Source organism: Pundamilia nyererei, unplaced genomic scaffold, assembly GCF_000239375.1.
Source record: "Pundamilia nyererei isolate P.nyererei 1_Seehausen unplaced genomic scaffold, PunNye1.0 scaffold00001, whole genome shotgun sequence".
Lineage (NCBI taxonomy): Eukaryota > Metazoa > Chordata > Actinopteri > Cichliformes > Cichlidae > Pundamilia > Pundamilia nyererei.
In genome coordinates, this window is record NW_005187402.1 from 4317879 (window position 1) to 4343425 (window position 25547).

Genomic DNA, 25547 nt, shown 5'->3' on the forward strand with positions numbered 1-25547 from the left:
CTCACTTGGCCATTTGGGGGTTGTGGGGACCAAAGCAAAGGATGCAAAGCGTTGGAATTAAGGACGTCGAGTCGACGCGCACACACACAGCTATTGAACTGATGCTACACTTGCAGCATACTAAATGAGCATAAGAGACAAACTTAACATTCCAGAGTTGTTGAAGGTGGTTCTTACCCAAAGACTAAAACAGGCCTGAATTCCCAAGAACCACGCAACAACAAAACCAGGTACTTTCGTCAGCACTCCCAAGCCGCTTCTGTGCTCAGCCTGAATATTTTTATACACTGTGATATGCTGATGTGCTTAGGAACGGGATACCATGAGAACCCCTGATCTCAGAGCTGCCACACCGCGATAGCAGGAAACTGATAAGAGCTGGCAGGCACCTGTAGCCACCCTCCCTTCCTCCTTTGGCCCCATCTGGGTGCTCAAACTCACAGCCGGGATAACACTTCCCCCCCAAACCCCTCACCGATTCACAAGACCTCATCCTCATGATATATAAACTCAATTATCCCCAAGGCGAGTCAAACAGTAAGGCAAAAGATGTTACAAATTCACTGCAGACAGCAACAGGAACCGTTATATTATGACTGCATTTGATCAGCAGCAACCAAAAGCTGCTGTCATGAACTTGAGCCCACATGATTTGGAACTCTTGTGTTCAGCATCAACGATTAGTCACAAATACAGAAGATCTTTACATCCTCATGCAACCAAATGAAGGCAACACACGTCAGTAATGAAGCCGGATGAATGCATTTCATTTTACAAATATTAGCCCTTAACTAAGCAGGGTTAATATTTGGGGGGGGACTTCAATGCAGGACTGTTTATGTAATCCCAACCTGCACACATTTTCAAACTAATCATTCACATATTAATGTTTACGCAGCTTATTCCTCCTGGGGCAAAACAGCACACTTAACATAAGGTTTTTATTAGACTCACACCTAGATAGGTGTATAATGCATTTAAATTACTTTTTAGGCTCACCAAGTCTAGATCCAAGCAAGAATGTGGCTTTAAAGAGCTATAAGTGGTTCTTCGTAAATGCTATGAGTCAGATTTAGATGTGTGAATTTTCTGTTGGCTGTAACCACACCTATGGGTGGGCCTACAGACAGTTACTTGATTGGCACACCACCTGAATCCATCTGATCCCTCCATACCCGATTAAAAAAAATATATAAATAAATAACTGAGACTTAAAAGCATGTACTTCTCTAATGTACCATTCAGGAAAGAACAAATGAAGCATTTCACAGCAAATGCATCTTTCAAAGGATGCAGCCTGCAGTTCCATATGTGAGACCTGAAAGCCAAATAGCTATGTATTTATACGGCCTGCCTGAGCTTCTTCTGCCATGGGAGGAAAAACCTTTAATTAAGTAGACTACATTTCAATCAGTTGGGGACCTACAATATTCTCAAAGTAAACAAAAAAACATGTTGCCTCTGGGGGGAAGGGTCTGAAAATCTAACAAAGCAAAGATTAAGGATTAAAAAAAAAAGAACATTAAGACAAACACCTTCTTAGCTAATGATGCTAATGTAAACTTGCTGTGAGCCGCCTTGTCTTCACTCCCAGCCTGCAGAGCCTCAAACAAAACTTCGTGTTTCACATTTGTTTTAATGTTTCACATTTTGCAGCCATGCCACAGAATATTTGTTGCATAGCCAATTTTCTTTGAATTCGCCCTTCCCTGCGTCATTGCCAACTAGCATCCAGACCACAATATAAAATATGTGTTCTGCTTTTTTAACAATGTTTTCTAACAATGTTTAGAAAAATCCAACTTCCTATGTCTTACATTTTAAAACCAATTAATTCATTAACTCAATGTCTTGTGTCCCTGTGGGACCCTTGATGTTGCATTCCTCCAACTCTTTGCCATGCAAGAGATGCAAGGTCGGTTTCTACAAGCATTTTTGATGTTTGGACTGGTAACACTTTGCTATGAGAAGTCAGGTTTGTTGACTTTTGGCAATGCACACTGTGGCATGTGATTTTAACCATAGAAGACAAAAGTATAAGCAGGAACCTTTATTTTTTAGGGGGCGGGTGGGTGTTATATTTGACAGTGCCAACAAAACTTTTGCACTGACGTTTCCCACAGTTTCTTTTTCTTGGAAGCAATAACACTTTATAAAACTGTGGAAGTGATTCTTAATGACAACACTTGCCAGTTGGTTTTACGAGTCTGACCTTGAGACACTTGATGGGTTCGTTATTGGTTAATTATTACAAGCGCAAAATGCTGGGGCACTACTCTAGTGAGCAGAGCCACTCCAATATTGGTTGTTGCACCATAAAAACTTGCAGACCGTGTGTGTTCGCCACAGTTTCCTGCTCTTATCTTATCTGCAGAATGTCGCTGCAGCAGCACAACCTGCCATTTCCCCAAACTGTAATGATGTGGGGCGTGCTGCCACCAGCTAAGGGAGGGGGGTAGCCCTTACAATGTGAGACTGCAGAATGTCTCGAGCTTACTGAGAGGCCAACGCACTGAGGTCATGCACGCCTTAAGTTTCAGCCATAATGCACTGAGCTGATTATGAGCAGAGGATGTTCCGCGCACTGAAAGGAGGGAAAACGACCCTCCTTTCTTTGAACTCTGCTATTGTCTCATACCTGAAGCATGATATGAAGCCTGACAGCCAGAGTAAATCAAAACAGATTTACCCCCCCACTCTTTTAAATGAAGCGTGAAGTCTGACCCTGCTTTGGGTAGCCTTTGACATGGCCCAAACCACTAAAGAGATGGTCCTGTTACAGCTTTGCAGGAAATGCTGTTAACAATTTATCACAGTATCAAATACAACTGTAAAGGGAACTAAACTATTATTAGCAGATATAGTCAGACAGCAAAACCACCATTTACATCCTGTGCGATTACCAGCATTATTTATCTGTCATCATTAAGGGAGTAAATCGAATTTATTTCCCATTTCAGTGAAGTATCCAACCACGGGACATAAACAAATCATCATCCATAAGACAGGAACCTTGGAAACGGGGCTTGAACCGTTTTCACGTGAGTGGTAAACGACTGATACTATGGGATCAGAAAGGAATTTACCGAGTGAGCCTGCTCTTCCTCTGCACCACTTAATTCTGTCTACAGCAAAGCAGGGTTTCCATTTCAGTTTTACGGCATTAAAACATCTTTACTGAATCTCAAGTCTGGCTTCAGCTCAGGCTGACAGTAATTTTAATGGTAACAAACATTCATATCTCCGTGCTGCCAACAATAACACAAGATACTTGCGGTTACAAAAGGCAAGTTTTGAATCCCACCAATAGAGATTGAAAATGTGACGTCACTCAGGGGTAAAACCGCAAAGAATTCTGGGAACTCGTGGCAAGAGGTACTAGCGCACGCAGGCTTTCAATTGAAATCAGTTACACAGCGATAAAAAGAAACAAAAAATGGCAAGAAGCTGTTGTATTATTAACTGCAATAGCCGGTCGCATGACAGCCACGGAAAGCCGACGGGTAAAGAGATTGGTTGTTATCGGATTACGTCGTTGAAGAGAAATTGTTCGAGCCATGTTTCCGAAGTAACAAAGAGGCGACGGATGGCCTGGATTGCAGCCATTCAAAGACCAAATATAACATCCCAGAACACTCCAGCTCACAGGTTAGCCTGCTCCAAGCATTTACACAAAGGTCAGAGTTTTGTAGTAGTTAATACGTCATTTTCATAACATAATTAGTGATATAGGTTACAAGCAAGTCTGGCGCTGAACAGAAATTGTCGCGCTATGGTCCTTTATTTATTGTGCATAAATAGTGAATTGTCCTGACACAATATTGCGTTTTGCTTCTGTTATTGCCATGGTACATTGACAAAAACATATACTTTTATTCACAGGATAAAACAGTTGTTTTGTATCACTAATTGCCCAGTACGATTACAGCATACAATATTATTGTCACTGCTACATTTCTGTAATGCTACCAGAAATTATTTCTACTACTAATTAATTACCATTGAGCTCAAAGGTCCTATTAATAAACTGTTAACGAATGTGTATTTATGAAGACGATTTGTGAGACTGGTAAACTTATGATAGGTACGATGGTCTTTCGTTCTACACGGTGCATTTCAAGGTCCTGTACCCATCCGTCGGTAAACTGTACCTGGGCTTGTTGCAGTGACCTGAAGTTACTAAACTTCACGAGTGTATGCACTCACTCCAAGAACCGTATAATTATAAATATGAGCGTGGTGAAGTTGGGCAGCACGCTAACGTATTTTGTCCCTCTGTGTGCTCGTAAGGGTCTGACACTTTCACTGGTTTCATTTTTTTCCTCGTATCTTTTCTTTGACTTTTCATCAAGTCTGTCTTTGTACGGACCGGCATTGTTCTCCTTCGTTTTGTACATACCTTTTTGGGGGACAAAGAAAAAGCAAGAATTTATTGGAACCGAAGAATGAACGTTTGCGGTGCTGCAAATGCTTGCATTTGATGTAGGTACTTGGATTGTTTTGCCACGAGTTACCGGCATGCAATGCGCGAAAGTCACGTGGTCTGTCAATCTCTATAAGACTCATATTCCACGAAACTGATTTGTGACGCACATATCGGAGGACGTAAACATTTCAAGAACTTGTCCTGTGACAACTGGCTGAGATTGTGCATTATTTTTAAAGCATGTCAACTTTGCCACACAGTAATAGTAAAACAGTTGCTTTATTCAGATTCAGTGTGGTGTGTGTGTGTGTGGGGGGGGGGTGTCTATCATCTCAGTCTCTATCAGCGACAAAAAGCCGCTCATTGAGGTCAGCCCTGCCTAAAAACCCAGACATACACCAGCAAACTATTGTAAGGAAAAGCCACATGTGTGTATGTAGCACACAAACCTGGACAAGCTTTCATTCACATCCTTTCAAACCCAGGGATGCAAGACAATAAAATCTGACCGAGACAGACGTGTTGCGGTACTCCTAATGACATTTACTATCACAAAGACAGAAGCAAAAACCCCACACAAACCTTATTAAAAAAAGACTGAGACTTGTGTGAAACTTGGGATCAAATTTCTGTCTCTTTGACAGCTACACCCAACTCAAATTCTAATGAGCCATTGTGGCCCCAAAATAAAAAAGCTGATCTGAACATCCTCTTAGTATGCAAACGAGAACTCATAAAGGGCTTTATGATAATAAAGAGAACATATGCACATTGGCTCACGTAGTCAGATGGAATAATGCTGTGAGCACTTCGCCAAAAACAGTTATCCAAGTTGTAAAAATAGCCTTTCTGCTAATTAAGCTCTTTATGAGGGCCAAAACCTACATATGTATTTTTTTCCCCAAGTGGGAAACAAGACCTAAGCTTCCCCCCAGATGACTTACTTCTATACTGTCATACACCATGCTGAAGCCACTCCAAAACTGGCAAACCTAACTTCACCAAATGTTGCGTATTTATTTTAAGTGCCATTAAAATTAAAAGGAAATGAGTGGCAGTGAGGGGTGGGTGAAAGTATGCAGGGCACATAGGAATTTCAACCCCCCAACCCCTCCCCTTGTTGCCCTCAAGGATTTACTGTAAACGCCCCCACCCCCCTCCTTCAAGGAAAGTTTCCATTGCTTGGGCTTATCTCATGATTAGCATCATTGATTTGCCTTTTTGCCTCTCTGATTATTAACATGTCTGCTTCCATTATTACTTAGCACTCTGCATCCTGTGACTGGTCTGGAGGTGGATTTGGGAGATAAACAAATAAAATTAAAAATAATTCAGCCAAGCCTGGAGAGAAAGAAAAATCCATAAGCTCTTTTTTCCACAATGCAGAGGAATGTTTACTAAATCGCTGCCGGCGGCCTGTGCTTCACAGCCATGGGGGTCTCTACTGAGGAAGCTTGGAAATAAACATGGGCCTGGGTTCTTTCTGTGTGGAACAGAGCCTGTGTGTTGATTATAGCTCTTTATTGTTATGAATTACCTACAAGTATTTCCTAAATGATGACTCTGTTTACACACTGGAGCAGTGAAGTGTTGCCAGCAGCACTAAGCCAAAAGAATGCATTCCCAAATGTTTCATTGCTACTTAATAATTGAGGAAAAACACAGACCAAAAGAAAATGAAAAAAGCAGCATGTCAGTATGATTAACAACGCCTCTATATCAAATCTGGAATAAGCACTAAATGTCCATTTACAAAAGTGACCGTTTAATCATTTGCTGTAGAGGTTGTTATTTGTGGCAGTGTCAAAAAGCAGTTAGGTAGTTTTTGGCTAAAATGGAAAACATGAGTGTGGTTAAAAGATGTCTAAATGTCAGGTTTGGATTGAAATATTGGAGTTAATTTCACAGATTTGAAGCTAAACTCTTCAAGCTAACTTTGCTAGCTTAAAAAGTTCTCTTAGCTAGGACCACCCGGAAACCTCTGCAAGACCCACCGGGGGTCCCCGCTCCCTACTTTAGAACCCATTGGGTTTTAAGGTTAAACTTGAGATATATTTGTATATACACATATAAATAAAAATGGGTCTCACCGTTGACTCCTTTGCTGGGGACGTCGTTAACGTTGAAGCCTTTGGAGCTGTAGGCAGCACGAACTTCATTACAGTTGTTCAACTTTTGCTCCTCAGTCCCCGACACCACAGCCACCGTCCACACGACACACAGCGCCAACAAACTCTTCATTTTGGGCCAGGCGAAGACAGAAAAATAAGAAGCCTAACAGCGAAAACCGCAAAAATGTTAAAGTCGCTCAGGTGTGAGTGTGTGCACGGCTAGGACAAAGTTTCAGCGAGTCCACGGTCGAGTTTCCTCATGGAGACGCGCTGATTTCTTCGGCTCAACAGATACTTCATTCACAGCAGCAGAGGCCGGGAGAGCAGAAAAGACACCGAAAAAACACCGTTCACGTCGGACGTTTCACAACTACAGGTTAAGTGTCGAGTTCCAGACTCAAATGAAAAACACACAAAGACGCGACAAAACAACGGGGTTAAAACATGAAAAAACTTTTTTTTTTCTTTGAGACTGAAAGCAACAACCACAGTCTCACTACTGCTTCAGAGTTTCGACGAAAAGTAAAAACCACGGGAGGAGAGCAGGCTGTGGGAAGTTATCGGGAAAAATTTGGGTTTCTTCAGTCTTCTTCTCTTTTCTTTTCCGAATCGGAGGAGGCCGAGGGTTTCAGTGGAAGAGGACGCTGGACCGCTTGCAGGTTGTACTGGGATCCAGATGCGAGCAGAAAAAGCCCTGGTGGACACCCAGGAGTGAGAGCAAGTTCCGGGGGACAAAGACCTGGAGATCAGGAACACCAGGGGTGGAGCGTGGAGCAGGGGCTTCCAACCAACCCAGGAGCTCTCTCCCACTTTAATGTTTAGACTGGAGGAAGCCGCGCTTGAAAATCAGGACTGGAGCTGAGGGTGGAGCTACACGGTGGCATAACATGTGGGTATGACCTATTACTGGCCCACATGACATAAAGAAAAGACTCATTTAGATATGCAAAAGTGCTCAAAATCACAGATCTCTTTCACAGAAGATCCAAGTCTGACCTCTGCTTTGAGCAGGGATTTCTTATCAGTTTTTTTTTCTTTTTTGCTGTTAGTGTTGAGATAAGAGTAGATAAAAGTCCTTGGAGTCAAACAGGCTTACACACACAGTCTTAACAGATATTAGTGACAATAAACCATTTTTATCTCTGTTTCTAGGCCACCCCAAGGACTTGAATGATAACCAGGACATTTTGTAACCACATCTTATCCAAGGTGGGGACCAGAGACCAGTGTGAAGTCTTTTAAGTCTTCACCCAGACGCTTTTATTTGAGTCCAGTACATTAGAGTTTGTTTAAAATGGGTGGGTGAAACCGTGGCCAGTGTTTCTGTAACAAGGAGTCAAAAAAAATGACAGGGCCCGCTCCTTACACAAACACGATCGGGCTGTCCTGTGTTAGCAATGGGGCAGCTGTGCTTCGCACATCCAGCTGCCTGTCATATAGTGCTGTAAACAACAGTAAGCAGCTTGCTGGAAACATGGTAGCAGGCTGTAGAGGTGGACTGAGATTGCACTCGCATCTAATGGGAGATGTATAAATCAGTGAAAAGCAGATGCTCACTGAGATGAAATGAGGAAGAATGCTTTTTTTGTTTAGACAAAAAGCTGCTGGACATGTTTGAAATGATGCGTCCTCCTGTCATGTTTTAGTTTTTTAAGCTGCACTTTGTTGGCGTCTGTCTGCTGGTGTTGTCATGCTGTTCTTTGCCTCTAACCTTTGTCCATCTCGCAACGCCGGCAAGAAAAGAGGAAAGAAAAAAACAATCTGAGTTTATTTAGCACTGAAAAGATTAAGCATGTGAAAAATTCAAAGTGTCAACCTCTTAAAACACCAGAACCCTCAAAAAAAAGGAGAAAAATAATTCAATTCACAATCAGAAGCTGCACTATTTGCTCAATTTCAGCAAGGATGAGGTGCACTACAGTCTTTTTTATGCCAAAAGTAGCATTGACAAGATTTTTGTACCCCCTGCATTTAAAAATGCCCGGACTTGTGCACATGTCCGTTGGTTTGGGGAGGGTGCGGGGGGGTTAGCGATCAGCAAAATGACATTCCTCCTTTTGTGTCCACATTCCTCAGGCGGCTCCACTCATTCTGTGTGACTGCGGCTGCTGCAGGGGAAGCCAGGGGCTGCTGAGGAGCAGGAGAAGGAGGAGGATGCTGGAGCTGTGTATGCATGGGAGAGCGTGGGCCCGGCGCTCCTCTCAGCGGGCCAACAAAAGGTAAGAAAATGGTCCAGTGCCATGGTAATTAGACGTGAATGAGCTTTGAGCGACATGACATGTCTCAGGCCTGTCTCTGCAGCGAAGGAATTTCAACATCCAGCTTGGTAAAAATTGGACTGGACTTTGGGGGGTGGGCGGGGATGTGGCCGTGCACTTTTGAGCACCTGAAGTACATTGTTATTTTAATTTATATGCAGTGTTTAATGACCCCTCTGGCTCGTGAAGGTACACAAGCCCGAACATCTTTGTGTGGCCATGAAAAAAGGGCTGAAATACATATTCATAGGGGAGTCAATCACTCAGGCAGAAAATGCAACAATTCCTAATAGTCAGCAATTCTCACTGTTCCTGCTGACTAACATCACATTGACCTTTCACTCTCATAATGCAGGCTGTTCCAACATTGCCCCAATATTACCCTAAGAAAACACATGGACTCTGCATCTCAATGGGCCTGTATGCCCATTCTCCAGCCTCACATTAGCATTCAGAGTATACTCCCCCCTCCCCCTCCATCCCGGGCTAGCTGCTGCTCTCTCTGCAGCCGGCGTTTGCTCATCTCCTTATAATCAGCCTCCCGTTTACATCTTAAAAGCTGCAGCTCAGGAGAGAAAGGCACAGCTGGATAATAATGGCGTTTTTATCTAGCACTGCCGAGCAGAGGGTGTGTGGGTGTGAAAAGTTACAGCAGAGAATCGGGGACACAGAAATGGGATTTTGAAGTGCGTTTGCTGTGACAGGCGTGTTATCTGCGGAGCTGTGAGTGATTGGCCTTGTTAGGGAAGAAGACAGGCTTTAATAATGGAGACGAAACACAAACACTTGGGACTAATGAACCCTGGTTCACTGCTGGGTTGTGGATGAGTATAGCTACCTGGTTAAATTAAGCTCAGGAGGTTAACAGACTGGGTCAATAGAGAGAAGCCCCACAGAGAGGGACAGCGAGGACAGTAGTTCATAATCTGCTGGGAGTGAGAAAATACAGATCCAAAGAAAAAACACATAATCCACGTGCTGCTTTGAGGACTCAGAGCAACGAGTGCAGTCCAGAAACACATAAATTTCATGATTCATGACTCGCTTTGAAGTGGATCAGTAGCGAAAAGCACAGAAAGTAATATATATGCCTGGAACATTGTGTGTGCAATTTGTAATCGCAGCAGCGTGCCATCCATTTAATCCTTGTTTTTCATGGCATTTTAAGGATTATTCCATACCCAAAAAGCCAAATCTGTGAGTTGGAATCTTTCACTTCATGTTTTTGGGGTTGTTTTTCCACTTTCCTCCAACAACTTAGCATTGAGCTGTTGGTAGCTTTTAGTCCAAACATTTGCTCATTCTGCCATTACTCTCACGTAAAACAAGCCTGACAATCAAGTTAATCTGCAACTTAATTTTACTTAATTCATTCAGCCTGACACTACATCCATGTCAATCAGTTTATTCCTGGAAGGGGGTGTTTTCTTTTGCCTCAACTAATCACAAGTGAATGACTTTTGACCTGCCAACATAATGTTCAGTCAACAAAGAAGTCATGGGAGTGCTCGCCTGGAGCAGAAAGACACTTTTTAATGTTATTTGAGTTTATTAACAGTAGCGAACTAACATCCATCAAGTTCATCCATGCTTGTCCACACAGCAAGTGGTTCTTATATAGTGCTTTTCTACTCTACCTGACCACACCAAGCACTTTTTACATCTTGCTGCATTCTTTACCTATCTAACATTCACACACATTCATAGAAGCTAGAGTAGAACTGGAGGTTAGCATATTGTGACTGTGCAGACGGATGGAATAGCAAATCCATCAGATTCTTGGGTCTTAATGATAGAGCTGTGACACTAAAAAGTCTGCTAGCTTACACAGTCAGCATTTTTGCTAGCTCTACTTCTTATCCTTGTAGTAGCTCTATCCATTCTTATTGTTCAAAGCACTTAAAGTGCCCACACATTCATTCAGCACTTTTTATACTAAACTAGTGTGTAGTACTTTTCCTGTTACACTCATACCACTGAAATATGCTTAGTGTTAGCAGCTAAGCATATTTCCACCCCCTTCGTGTCTTAATCTTCATTTCTTGCTTCATTGCTAAATGCTTAGCTGAATACGCTAATGCTAATTGCGATGCTAATATCTTAGCTTAAAAACACATTGCCACAGGCACAAAACATCAAAACAGATTGAGTTTATTTTACAATGTATTTTCCCCATCGACATTCAATTGAGAGAAAAACAAACACATCATTATTTCTTATGACTCCTAGGTGGGACACTGGCCAGGGGTCTTGTAACTGGCCATAGGAGACAAAAATCAGGTGGCGCTAGTCAAATAATTTAGGCCTGCACTTTGTTTAGGCATTCCACTGCCAGGACCCTGGTAGTCGGCATGCTCGATCGCTGATATGACTTAGCTGTACACCTGTGCTTTTCCTGACATGACAAGTCAAACAGTGGGCCATGGGCAGACTCAGCACTCGCAGCTGTGGAGTCAGCTGTGTGGTAGCAGCAGCACCATGTTAAAAAACCAAACAAATGAAACAATAAGAATCTCACTTTTGCTTTTAACTCAAAAAGCACAGAAAAAAAAGATTAAATACAGAGGCCATCCTTGGAAATGTATGAGACCAGTGCAACATAACAAAATTAATGTACACGTTTTTATACATATTTATATTTCACATTAATGATCGCTTTATGCACAGTGCTAAAGAGTAAGCTAGAAACTGCAGCAAGGCTTCACAATCCGGCCAATAATTAGTCCAGAAAAAAACAAAATGCCAGTATTGTAAATAAACACGTTAATGTAAACATGTCACCAACACAGAGAAACATACACCTGTACAGTTATCAGGCTGACTTTGGAGACTTATATTCGAATGATAGCCCTTGGATCCTTTTTTTTATTATAGGGCTGTTACTGTTTCTAAAAAAAAGTGCACCAGCTTTACAAAACAGAGCAAACAGTGATGGTGGGAGTGTGAAGGAAGCAGTCGGTAATAATTTAGCTATCACTACGACATAAACAATCAGAGAGAAGGGTGAGTAGTAGCAGAGCATTTTAAGGAACAGTGCATGTTTAAATAAGTGATTCATTGCATCATTCAGGGGGAAGGAGCTCACTAAAACTGACCAGATAAAGTCCAGCCCTGGCAGGAGGTCATGCTCTGCCACGAAGGAAAATGACAGCAGCTGATTTCGTCTTCTTCCAGTTTGTACCTGCTGGGCTGTGACTCAGTACAGACTGAGCGGGAGCATTTATTTATTTATTTTTTTAAAAGGCCCGTTGTGTGCTAGGTCCTTTATATGTCTAAAAATGAGTCTCTCCATCACTTTGTTACATTACATAAGAAGTGAGTGTGAGAACAGAGGTGAGGCAACAGGACGCAAAAGTTGAAATAACCATTGTGGCAGCGGACCAGTGGGCAACTTTCTAATTTACACAATGGCGTCTAATGTGCTTTAATAGGTTTGTTAAGAACACAGGTTGAACAGGTTCTTGTTCAGACAGATAAAGAGAAATGTAGCATTTTCTGTTGTTCATGTGTCCTCTGCTGAGCCACTAAACTTTATATCAGGAACAAGAATTCCAAAAAAGGTTTGTCACATTCCACACATTTTGTACTGAATCCTAGGGGAAGAGGTGATGGGAATGCATGGGTCAGTGGGGATAGACCGGGAACAGACTGAGCATCAAGGAGAGGATTGGAACTAGGTAGCTCCTCCACAGTGGAGCCGCGAGTGAGGAGACGCCTCCCATCCCAGCTGTAGCCAAACGAGGGGTTAACAGCTGCTCCTGGAAGGTGAAGTCATCCATTGCCAGGTTATCAGAAAGGTCTAAGGAGGGAGACAGACGGAGTCAGAGACGGAGGAGATGGACAGAAGATAATGAAGGAAGGTGAAAGAATGAAAAATATGAGAGAAGCAGGAAAAAGAAGAGGCAATTAGAAATAAAGGCTGCCACAAAAGCTGAAAAACACATGTCTGTCATCTTTCTGCATGATATCTGACACAGCTGTAAAAACAATGTTACATTGGGAGAAACCCAAGCTGCTCATATAACCAGATGTTGCATGTTATTGTTGTAAACACGTGCTGAATCATACAGACATAAATTTTGCTGATAGCAAGTGCTGAAATGTGGTGAGATGCTGAAAAACAAAAAATTAAAGTGAAAAACCACAAAAGCCGCCTAAGGTCATGTCGAAAACTTAATGTGAATCATCTGTCACAATTTAACTGACATTTTAGTTAAAACAAGACTACGGCAACAACCCTTCATATTGTTGTTCTTCATATATACTGGTATTTTCCCTCACAACCATCTCTAGGGTTTACTGTAAACAGTAAAAAGGAGATAACACCCAGTGAGCAGCAGCTCTCTGGGTGTTCTGGGTGTCAGAGGAGAATGAGCAGACTGCTTCAGGCTGATAGGAAGTCAACAGTAACTCAAATATCCACTTGTTACAACCAAGGTATGCAGAAGGGCATCTCTGAACACAGAACACATCACAACACTTCAAGCAGAAGACCACACTGGTCTCACTTTCCTGTCATTTCCTGACAGGAAAACGAGGCTACAATTTACACAGATTCACAAAAACCAAACGATGAAAGGTTGGAAAAATGTTGTCGGTCTGATGAATCTCGATTAATGCTGTGATATTTGGATGGTAGGGTCAGAATTTGGTGTAAAGGTCATGAACACATGGATCCATCCTGCCGTGTATCAACTGTTTATGTCAGTATCAGTACTCAGTTAGGTTCAGTATTTTCTTTTGGATTCTTCCAGCAGGATAATGCACATCATAAAAATCAAGTAATCTCAAACCGGTCTGTTGAACATGACAGTTAGCTCACTGTATCCAAATGGCCTTCACAGTCACTAGATCTCAGTCCAATAGAGCATCTTTTGGATGTGGTGGAATGGGAGATTTGCATCATGGATGTGCAGCTTAAAAAATTCTGCAGCAATTGTGTGAGGCTACCATGTCAAGATGGACCAAAATATCTGCGGCAGAGTTTGAGTTGCTAATTCAGCTGTTTCTGCTGCTTCACACTTGGCAGCAAACTGTACAAGTGCAAGGTTGAGATTATCCACTAATGAAGCCAACAGAACCACATCTGCAAAATGCAGAGACGAAATCCTGCAGCCACCAAAGTGGAGACCTTCCGCCTCAGGACTTGAGAAATCGTCAGTATATTACGCCTCGGGAGTGAAAACGGGCTGGTCATCCGGCTGTGCTTTCTCTATGGGAGGCGTGCCAATGGGATGGACACAATCCTCAGATCGTTCCTTCTGCTGACCAACTATCCCCAGTTGAAGTCAGCACCAGTGTTACTAACTCTAGCCAAAAGAATAAAAACATACTTTTCATCAAATAAATCTACAGTGATGTTTTTTTCTCCCCTTTCTTCCAAAGGTAATTACTTATTATCTTCAAGGAAGTTGCATATTTCTACTTACTACATGTAAAAATGACTGAGTGCTTTACATGAGAAAAAAAGTTATATATAGCTTAAATATTCCTACCCAAAAAAGCAAAATGAGCCATCATCAGAAGCACATATGACAGTCATGTGAGTATAAAATGCATCTCAAAAATCTCATAAAATGGTTAAACTTTTACATGTTTACTAAATTTAATATATCCCAAAATTCTCTTCCACACAGAACAAACAATTGCTGTATTCAGACAGTCAATATTCAGTACTGTCAGAGAGAAATCACACAGATGAAGACACAGAATACAACCTGTAATTAGATTGTCTCATCAGTATCATGTGGCAACCAAATGAGCTGTAATGTTTTCCTCTCATCATTCTTCTTCTATGATTATGTTAATCTTCTGTCAAATGGTCTGCTTCCCCCCCCCTTTTTTTTTTTTTTTTTTTTACAGATTGTGAAATGTTATTATTGTGTATCAGTTACCATTTTAACTATCTGATATGCCCTTTTGGTTGTTTTGTTTTTTTACAAAGGTATATTGAAATGTAATCTCTCCCGTTATTGAGTGCTGCTTTGTTTTTCATTCAGCTTTTTGTTCTGGAAATGCAAACTTTTGTTTCCAGTGGAAAGTTGTCACCTTTTCTTATTGCTGCATTAACTCTTTCATGCAGACTGTGCATTTTTTTCCCTTGAAGATGCACTGTCATTGCCAAGTAGCAGTTTTGTGCTCAGCACTGTATATGAACGTAGTGCTGATGAGAGCACAGGAAGTATGGTTGCTATGTTGTTGCTATGAGAATTCACACACACACACACACACACACACACACACACACACACACACACACACACACACACACTATATATATATATATATACGTATATACACACACATATATAAAGGAGAGAGTTGACATATTTAGGAGAAAAACATTTGTGGAGATAAACTGGAATCTTTTTATTTATTTCATTATTTCTCATGTGAGATTAAAAATAAAATAATATAAAAAAAGAATATCTAGGTTCGTCTTGACCTTGAAAAAAGACTTTTTGTCCCTGCTGTTTTCTCAGTACCAGGGTGCCATCACAGGATTGTTGCCGCTGTATTTGTCATTGCTAAGCTAACCTGTATTTACATGTTTACTGGGGCAGAAACACATCTGTTAGCGGTTTAGCCTAGGAAATACCTGCTTACACACTTGAGCAACAATAAGTTACTGTGCTGTTATTGCTGATAAATAAGTGATTAGGGTGAGGAAGTGATAGAAAGTATGCTATTAATTTTCATAATTTTTACAGGTCTGCAACCAAGCATAAATGTTTGGAAAAAAAAAGTTAAAAAAGAACAGATAACGCACCAGTGGGCAGTCAAGTGAAAAAGCCATCTGAGCCAGCGGGGATCAGTGTTCATTAACTGATGGATCCGGCTTCTAAAACACATCTGATGTGGCTTGGACCTTGGAGTCCATCAGAATCAGCTAACGCTCAGGGTTTATTGTATCGCACATGCACTGCGAGCGCACCAGGGATAATATGGAGAAAATTAGAGTTGTGCGAGGTTTATGCACTGTTTGCCTCTGGTGAAAGCTTCCATTTAAGGCATACTGTTATTTTTCACTTTCATCTCTCCCTCTGCAGATACTGTAATGATGCCCTGAGGCAACGCAGGTAACTCATTTGCTCCAATGGGGCTGCTTGGGGCTTAGTGTCACTATTTTGTGGATGTGAGTCAGAGAAAGATAATCTCTTTTCCTATTTTTCTCCATCTGTTTTGCGTGCTGCAGTGACTCCTTGGCTACCTGCTGCTCTGATGTTGCTTACTGCTCTCTTGCTGCACTGCATCCACATCTGTTTCCCCCCTGACACCGAGCAGATCACCCTCCCTTTGTGTGAAATATTCTGTGCTACTTTGTCTGGCAAAAAGCTGTGAGAAAGGCTGAAATATAAAGGGTGAGCTATTAGGGAGGCCAGGAGGATATCAGTAATAAAGCAGCAGTACAGTTAGGAATGCGAGCTATGAGTTGAGCCGCCCTCTGTTAAACCAGACACAAACACACACACATGTGCGCAGGTGGACTTCTGACATAGCTTCCTCCCACACACTCCTGATGGTTGTGCATACATTCTCATCCTCACACACACTCATACCGCACGGTCACATCTGAGCTCCTAAAAATAACACATTGCTCCTAATTGAATTAGCTGTCTCATCTGATCTGTGTACTGTTCCCCCTCACGGCAGCGATCCAGCAGGAGGAAGTGGCTGATCTGAGCCGCTGTGTGATCACAGGGAGCAGTCAGGAATCTGATGAAAGCTTCGCCCTGCTTTACTTGAGTAAAAACACAACAAACCGCCTAACTGTGTAGCGCCTCAGGCTCCTACACACTCAGGCACCATCTTGAACAGAGAAATACACTCCAGTTCAAGCATAAAAACGACTCCTAACTCAGCAGACAACTTACAAATAACCTGTTTCAAACTGCACCTTTAGCCACTTCGTTATTAGCAGCCTGTGGCAAAATCTTTTTTTTTTTTTTACATCAACAAGGTGATTCCCAAAGAGCTATTAGCTGACACCTTGGCATATCTTGACGTTACGCACTTTGTGTCCTGAAGGAAATGAGAAGAAACCCTGACTAAGAGAGTCCTGGCTGTGTTGAAGAATAAACTTTCAAGCTCATTAGAATTGTATAAACTCTGTTGGTGCTTTACATATAGTCTACTTCCATGTATGTTTGCACACTTCCTATTGTTCTAGCAAAATGCAAAGAAATGAGTGGCTCAAGATTTTTGCACAGCACTGTAAATGCACTCCAGAGCTTCGAAATGCATCTCCTACAAATTTCTTTGCCGTTACGACATCATTTGAATGGCGGCCAGGGGACAATTGACTTTTTTTCCTCCTCCTGTGTCCTCTGACATGGCAGTGGGCAGGCATTCTCTGGGGCTCTGAAAGAACGATTTGTCACTGTCGACAGCGGCGCACTGTACTGCCGAGCCAATTAAGCTCAAGGTGCAATTTGATACAGCTTTTATATACACTGTGGGTAAGAGGGAGGGCAGGGTCTCGGGCGGGGTCTCGGACGGGGGTGGTGGGGGGGCCGTTTGCATGCGCGTTTGCATTTGTGGAGTTGTGCGGGGATGATTGAGTGGGGTGTGCGCGCACGCCCGTCCCTATGTGTGGTTGTGAAAAAGCCGGAGACAAAGTGGGAGAGCATTGTGTTGGTGTTGCTTTACAACGGCAATAATGCGAGTGAAAAAAAGGGAAAAATCTCAGGCTCTGAAAAAAATCCCTAAAGCCAGGGAGGGAGGGGAGAGAGAGGGCCTTTTCTTGCTAGTTTAAACACTTTGACATGAGCAGCACCACAGAGGGGCCTTGTTCTGCAGGATTTAAAAACAACCCAACGGGGACTGAACACTATGCAAACTTAGATCCCTTACACTCCTGCGCAGGGCTGGGACTAATAATATCCTGGTATAATTAGTGATGAACACCTGTGCCTGTGTGCAGCAAGTAAGTGAAAGTGACTGAGAGGAGAACACAGACACAAGTAATCCAGATTCTTTTCCCCCTTTTGAGGAGGAACCTGGACAGCGGACAGACAGGGACAATTAGGCAAATAGATGAATAACTCCTGGATATAAATAGAGCCACAGTCCAGACTGTGATTAATGTGACCAATGTGGGGCCTGGTGGCTTTCGGCAGAACACAGCCCCCCTCCTGCTCATCCATTCAGAGCCTCTGCAAAAAGACGCCACCTTGCTAGCGTACCCCTGCTACCTTTATCGTGGCCTTATGAGCTTGAGTTACGACCCAGGGGAGAGGTCAACAGTCCAACCATTGATTGGTAACGGTAAAGGCTCTGGGCTGCGAAGCAAGCACGGTAGTCACATGCAAGTTAACAAACGAGGTCGCATTCAGGGTTTAGCTTTATGTTTTCTTTAGTGACCGGTCCCTGGGAGGACAGACCAATATATCCAGGCGCTGCAGTATTTTAGCGTGGGAGCGGATGTTTGTTTGGATTCTCCTCACAGGTCAAACGGTGGCTGCAGTGTGTGTGTGTGCGTGCATGTGCATTAAGTGTGTCTGTTGTCTCTGTCTGTGCAAAAGGAGGACAGGGGGAAGACAGAGAGGGAGGGGAGTCTGGAGCGTTGTTTTCAGCAGCGCTCGGTGCCCGAGGCTCGTCCTTTACGCTTTGCAGTTGTCACAACAAGCAAACTATGTAGAAAAATTGCAACGGCGAGCAGAGAGAGACGCATTTCCCAGCACAGGTGAAGAGTACAGGTTGGAGAAAAAATAAATAAATCACAAGAAATGCTGTGGGTAAAAACGTTTTCTTAATTTAACTCATCTTAACGGAGTGGGTGCACACCAGTGGCTGAAGCGTTACTGTAACCCCTCCGGTGAGAGTGTGTGCCTTCATGGTGCAGTACAGTTTATTCAGTACATGTGTGCTATGCACAAAGGCCTTTTTTGGTCAGATAAGTATGTGGAATGTTAAGTCTCCAAACACAGGTGCTTCTTATGAAATGGAGGAGATGGTTTAGATTGCTGCTACATTGGCAGACGATGTGTGCGCATAACACATCTAAGCTGCTCAAATTTGATCTGGGTTTTGAAGATTCAACAGATTAAGTGATATTTTGGTTTCCAAGATAAAGCAAATATTTTATCCCTTGTCCCATTGCAGCAGAGCAAACTACTCGCTTGGATATTAAACTCAGCAAATTTAGAAATTGAATGGCCAGCATGTATATATGTATGTGTGTGTGTGTGTGTGTGTAGTCTTCTTTCAGTAGCCGCCCTTACAGCTGCAAAGACATGGGTTCTATAAAAACATAATAGGAGCTGCTCATTCGTTTGGCTTATCTGGAAGAGATTAACTGATAAGACAGTGCACTGTGATTATCGGCTCCTTGGTCACATTCTCAAACGCCGACACTTGGCCAGGGCGCTGAGTCCTGGGACACTGCTTGACTGAGAGCCGGGAGTGAAATGAGGGAGCGGTCCGGGATGCCTCTGTCGATGGGCTGGGAATGTGACCGTCTGCCTCCACACCCACAGGCCGACCACAGGGGCGCTCGGAGAGGCTGGGAATGTCGGGCCAAGAAAAACGGGACGCCCAGAGGCGGCCCTGGCGCTGGCCTTTGCAACGGCGCTGCTCTCTGAGCTACTCCGGCCTCCCAACTTCCACAACTCTGTTATTCTAGACAGAGGGACCCTCCCACACAAAGGGCAAGAGAGCAAGACAGAGAGACACGATGCCAAAGAGGGCCGGGGACATGAAAACACAGATGATGGCGTTTTAATTGCTTTTGAAAAACAAAGGTGCACAATTGATTAAAAAATGCGAGAAGACGTTGCTTGAGTGAATCTGCAAAAGTTCCCCGTTGCTCCGATGGGAGAGGAATACACCCTCCTGTTGACCGGGGAAAACCGACCCATCACAGGCACTCTCTCAACTGCGGCTTGTGGAACAAATGCAAGTCAACAGTTATTAATTAACATGGTCAACGAAGGGCGGTGCTGTCACCGAGGGAATGACCAGCATGCTGCACCCATTACCCTCTCCCCTGCGCCATCCAAATTAAATTTACTCCAGTGTATTTATAGTCTCCGCCTCCCGAAGCAGCTAATATGATCACAGAAAGGAGTAAAAGACCTAGCTTGAATAGAAATAAAAGCTTTGAGCAGGGACGTAAATTTTAACCGAGAATTCCTTGCAGTGGTGACGCTGCGAGGGCGGAAAGTGTGCGCACTAGCGAGAGAGGTAAAAACCATAACAAATCAAACATACAAAGAGTTGATTCTGTACTCAGGGCGAAGAGCTCATTCAGGGCAGGGGGGGAGCGCTTCTGCGTACAGAGAAGGGCTGTGAACCCTCTAAGAGGTCAGTCCTGAGGCGGGGTCAGAGGTTGGCAGGGTGCACCGTTTGAGACTACTTCTGAAAAGACTGGACAATGGCAGTTCTTATTGGAACAAGCGAGAGACTGGCATAGAACGACAGAGACACGAGAGAGAGAATCAAGTTAGTGGGTAGCTGATGGGTCAGCATTTGACCCAAGGGGCATCCTGGGCCTCGTCCTGGTCAAGCTGCCTCCAACAAGCACATTTTTTGGATTCTGTCTTTATCTTCTTATAATAAAGGAAGCCGACATCCCACAAAAACATGTTTACATTCTTTTCCTGGGTCCGGCAATCAGTAATGGAAATGGTGCTGGTAGATTCTGATATGTTTGTTGTTTAGATGTCCTCACTGACTAACCAGCCGAATTGTCCCCACATTCCTGTCATAGAAAAAAGCCAGACTACAAATACAGCCAGGAGTGACAACTTGGCTGGTCTGACTGCACACACAGAGAGCTCCTGCAGCGCAGTTTCACTATCTGTCTGAGCCCTTTTTAGTGGTTAGCCTGCGGTTTCCTGCAGCAGCTCCGAGTGTAGTGACAGCAGGACTGTTCACTGTGTCGTCGAGTTACTTTCACGAACAGCCTGGAAGGAGAGAGTGAGAGCAGGCCAGAGGGAGGGGAATGGATGGAGGGAAAATTTAAAAAACGCAGGTGAGATTAGAGGGTTAACGTGTGAATTGCAAACCTCCCAAACTCTCAGCCGAGCTTTTAAGACATTCCCCACAAAATGGCTTCTGTGTGTCACTGTGGCGGCGAGCAGCAGAGCTGCGGACCTCGAGAATGGTCCCGCTGTGTGCAGAGTGTTTGTGGACTGTGGCTGAGCTGATGGACACGACCCAGGAACAGGCCTGGAATCAATTTAGTGCGTCCAGAAAGTGCCTGTGAATGTAAATAAAGCTCTTGAGCAAACAAACGCTTTTCCAAGAGGCACACACAAACACGGAGAAATGCAAAAGGCCTACAAAATGAATCAAATGCTGGTGGGCCCCCTTCAAGTACATGATGAGAACCCAGCTCTGAGCCCTTGTATCCACATAAATTAAAACCAGGACTCTTCTTCCTGCCTTCTGGCTAATTTGGAGTGTTTTATCCCTGAACTGATCTGAGATAACACCATGACAGAAGCCCAACGACAATAAGAAGACAACATCATCCCCCTGTTCCTCTCCCCCCTCTTTTTCTGCTCCATTTCCATCTTCCCCTCTTACTGCCACCTCATTCAGCTCAGGAACTGGGGACACACAAGGCCTTGTGATCAGCCCCAAGAAGAACAAGACTGGGAAACTATGACTCTTACTAGCCAAGCCTGTTTACACAGATGGTGGCAAGCTTCATTATTTTTGTGAGGGGTGTGGAAGGAGGAGGATTGGCTGAATTTACAGAGGTTGTTTATAAGCTCAAAGAGGGATGGACACGGAGAACATTGGGTCAGAACATTTCCAGTGTGTTGCACATTATCAGCCCCCTCAACTACACAGCCTTTCAACAATTCCTCTACCCCAAGGATTTCACGCTGTCATCAGTTTAAGACTTCTCCAGAAATGTTATATACCCACTCCGGCAAACAGTTAGTACTTTGAAATCATTTATCATGTGAAGCCTACACAGATTTGGGCTGGTAAACAGTCATCATTGTGTCAGACAAGGACGAAAGCAGCAGGCACTCTGTCCAAATCTCTTTTCTGAATGAAGATTTTGATTTGCAGTAATCCTGCAGATCACATCATTTTAATCTATGCATTTTATTTATATGTATTTCTTTAAATACATATATTTTAGGTACATACGTGGTCAAAACAACCTGCTGAAGTTCAAAGTGAGCATTAGAATGGGGAGGAAAAGTGACACTTTGGACAGTCCATGGTTGTTGGTGCCAGGTGAAGCTGCTCTGAGTATTTCAGAATCTGCTGATCTACTGGGATTTTATCTCCATCTCTAGGGTTTCAGAGAACAGTTGTAAATAAAGAAAACATCCAGCTAGCTGCAGTTGTCAGGGTGAAATGCTTTGTTGATGCAAGAGGTCAGAGGAGAATGGCCAGACTACTTTGATATGACAGGAAGGCAACAGAAGCTCAAATCTCTGCTCATTAAAACAAAGGTGTGCAGAAGAGCACCTCTGAATGCACAACGTGACCGCACTGGGTGCCACTGCAGAATTTGTTGTAAACATGAAAAGATGGATCCATCCTGCTGTGTGTGAAGCTGTGGAGATTACTTTAATGTCCTACTTTGGGACCATTAGTACCGACTGAGTATCAACGAAACGCAACAGCCTTCCTGAGTATTGTTGCTGACCATGTCCATCCCTTTATGACCACAGTGCACCCATCTGCTGATGACTGCTTCCACCAGGCTACTCATCATGTCACAAAGCTGAAATCACCTCAAACTGGTTTCTTGACATGTACTCATGTCGTGTGAGAATGGGAGATTCACGTCATTGATGTGCCGCAAACAAATTTGCAGGAACTCTGATGTCATTATGAATTTTAATACGGACAAAAGCTCCACAGTGTAACCACCAACTGACCCATTTATCTATCTCAGGGGTGAGCAACTCCAGGCCTCGAGGGCCGGCGTCCTGCAGGTTTTAGATCTCACCCTGGGTCAACACACCTGAATCAAATGATTAGTTCATTAGCAGGCCTCTGGAGAACTTCAAGACATGTTGGGGAGGTCATTTAGCCATTTAAATCAGCTGTGTTGGATTAAGGACACATCTAAAACCTGCAGGACACCGGCCGTCGAGGCCTGGATTGCCCACCTGTGATCTATCTAAATACCTTTGCAGGTATTTGAAAAAGGAAACAAACCTTTTGCAAGGTTGAGAGATTACGAGTATCACTTTTAGAGAATACAGTGCTAATAATGAAATGTCCAAAACATTACAGTAACCACCTCCTTTAACAGCAACTTTGTGGTTCACTGACAGATATATTATCACATTTTCTTCGTACTTAATTAGTTCTGAACTCCTTATAGAGGTAAACACTTCAGATCTGGCATCGTATTGATAACCTGGGTAATAACTGTTGGCACGTTTGGCACTCAAATTCAAACTAGTCTCAGCATCTAATATTTTGTCCAATCACCACACAGAGCTCACAGTATTTGACTTCATTTCAATGTTTTTCTTTAATCGTTTTTCACCTCCTGTTACCCAACATGTTTTTACAATGTTTTTTTTCAAAAAATAATTTTAGATGTCATAATTTTAGAAAGAAAAATGTTGAATGAAATGTTTAAAAAGAGAACTTAATGCTGATCGATGCACGGGCCAAGGAGTGAAGCGTGTTTTTTCTGCCTGCCACGTGGGCATGCAGGCACCTGCACGCTTCCTCTCACATGTGCACCGTCTGAGCCCGTCTCTTTCTCATCCTGGCCTGTGGCACCGAGCCTCCCTGGCTGGCAACCATATGTTGATGACTCTTCATGAGTACAGTAGCGCTGACGATCAGCTCTATGAAATTACACGAAGCTTGAAGAAGAAGGAAATTGCTTATACGGTGGATGCATCCGGTGCTGTTAATGTAAACTGTGTCCGCTGTGATGAAGACATGTGCAAACACTGTTGTGGAAGACAGGCACCGTGTGACTCACCTATCAGGTGCAGAAGGGTCAGAGGTCACAGCTGCAGTTAATTAACATACCATGCTGGAGCACTGACAGCACGTTAGGCTGTTAATTTGACCCACATACAGAATAAAGAATGTTTAGGTTTCCCAGTGTATCAGCCTTTACAGTTATCAAAGGTGTTTTTGTCTCTTTGTGTTCGTTCCCCACATTCTCTCATCACCTTCTTCGCTCTTTTACTCACTCCTTTGTTCCAGCCGCAAAATTTGTAGCAGACCTGAAAGGTGAGCCGAGCCCAGCCTCTCATCGTAAGCCGCGTGTTTCACATTACAGGAATATTTCCACTTTGTATTTTGCTAACCTCTGGCGCTGATAAAAAAGATCCAGAGCTCCCAAAGGAACGGCTTTCCTTCGGGGCGCTTATAGTGAGCGAATGTCTGAGCTCAGGAACATAACAAGAGGTCTATTCACGTGGCTCCTGCTGAGCATAGCGAGCAAAAGCCCGTCCAGCTCAGCAAGAAAACACACGAGGCAGGGATCTGAGCTGCTGAGCCAAAGCAGAGCACACTGTTTGCTTGCAGACTACCGAATGTTTCCAAACTGCATCAAAAAGCCATTTTCGCAGGTTGTTTAGTAGTAGTCCACTTAGCGCCACAAAAAAACCAAAAAACAACCCTTTTATTAAAAGGAATTAAAATTGTGTGATTATCTTAGCCACTTCTCTGGATTAATCACTCGTTTTCCCACTGTGTACTGACTGGACCATGAAATATTACCTTGATCCTACTGGGAGTTATCTGCTGTATTTCACTGGGCTTCCACACTGAGCTGGAAACAGATGATTCCCTCACTGCCAGCTTTTCACAATTAAATTTTTTCTTCAAATTTTAAGACTTTATGCAGTAAATGAGTGTGTATTAGCAGATGTTTTTGTGACGTTTTTTAGCACCAGGTGGAAACAGGAGAAAAAAATGTGTGGCTCAGGCAATGTAGAGAGGCTTTGAGAGGAATCTGTGAGCAGGTTTTTGCAGAGATGGCGGCACATCCTTTGTTTCTCATAGAGGCCATACAGTCAGAGGCCAGGTGTGCATGAAAGCACAGAAACACAGGTGAGCCCTCATCATAAAGGTAAAGACACGCCATATAGAATCACATTTTACTGGACTACAACAAAGCTAGAGACAACTCCATCTGTTCACAAACACACATCTAGTATTCATAGGTACAGTACTGTGCAAAGACTTCCATCGTTCCTTCAAATTTTCCTTCCAAGGAGCCTCTTTCTAGTCATTTTAAAGTCGTCTTTCAACATTTCTTCAGTCCGTTACTTGTACCTGACCATTTTCAGAAGAATGACTTTTGTTTTGTTTTGTTTTGCTTGGTTGTTAAGACACTTCACACTGACTTGGGATTCAGTCAAGCATAAAAAAGGATCTTAACTCAAGAGATGAACCAGCTTAATGTCTACACATAACAGAAAATCTAGCAAAGAACTGATTTTTAACTGTATCTTGAGGCACTTGTTACAAAGACACACACAGTGGGGGGAAATAATTTAAATAATGAATTAGAAAAGAGCACATTAACTAAAAGTTATAAATTGATTTCCATGTCATTGAGTGAACAACTCAACAGCCCAAATTCATCAGGAGATCAAATGATTATTTCATGCACTATAGTGTGTTTGCATTTCTTTATTTCAATCTCCAAAAAATAATACAGTTATCATGAGAGGTATAAAACTATATTTCTAAAGAGCTATTAGCTGAAAACTTCATGGTGTTGTGCAGTTTGTCCTTCAAAAGTTTGAGGAAACGGGACAAGTGGAGGATAAAAGAAGTAGTATCAGGCCTAAA

General features: G+C 43.0%; 2 protein-coding genes and 1 long non-coding RNA gene across 4 annotated transcripts in view; 1 reads left to right on the top strand and 2 right to left on the bottom strand.

Moving 5' to 3' along the window:
* Positions 1-6909, bottom strand: part of gpc4 (glypican 4) — a 32295-nt gene extending 25386 nt beyond the window's left edge. Inside the window, exon 1 of the mRNA XM_005719483.1 lies at positions 6517-6909. Within this exon, the coding sequence (XP_005719540.1) occupies positions 6517-6667 (151 nt within the window). The 5' untranslated portion in view covers positions 6668-6909. The remainder of the gene's footprint in view (positions 1-6516) is intronic.
* Positions 6910-6919: 10 nt separating this feature from the next.
* On the top strand, positions 6920-12455 carry LOC102194356 (uncharacterized). The gene is made up of 3 exons (XR_311381.1): positions 6920-7426; positions 8614-8756; positions 12393-12455. It is a non-coding gene; the product is annotated as an uncharacterized LOC102194356 (long non-coding RNA).
* gpc3 (glypican 3) overlaps positions 10940-25547 on the bottom strand; it is a 127632-nt gene continuing 113024 nt past the window's right edge. For both annotated transcript variants that reach the window (XM_005719482.2, XM_005719480.2), the window contains one exon: positions 10940-12594. In XM_005719482.2, coding sequence (XP_005719539.1) covers positions 12419-12594 — 176 coding nt within the window. In that variant the 3' untranslated portion in view covers positions 10940-12418. The remainder of the gene's footprint in view (positions 12595-25547) is intronic.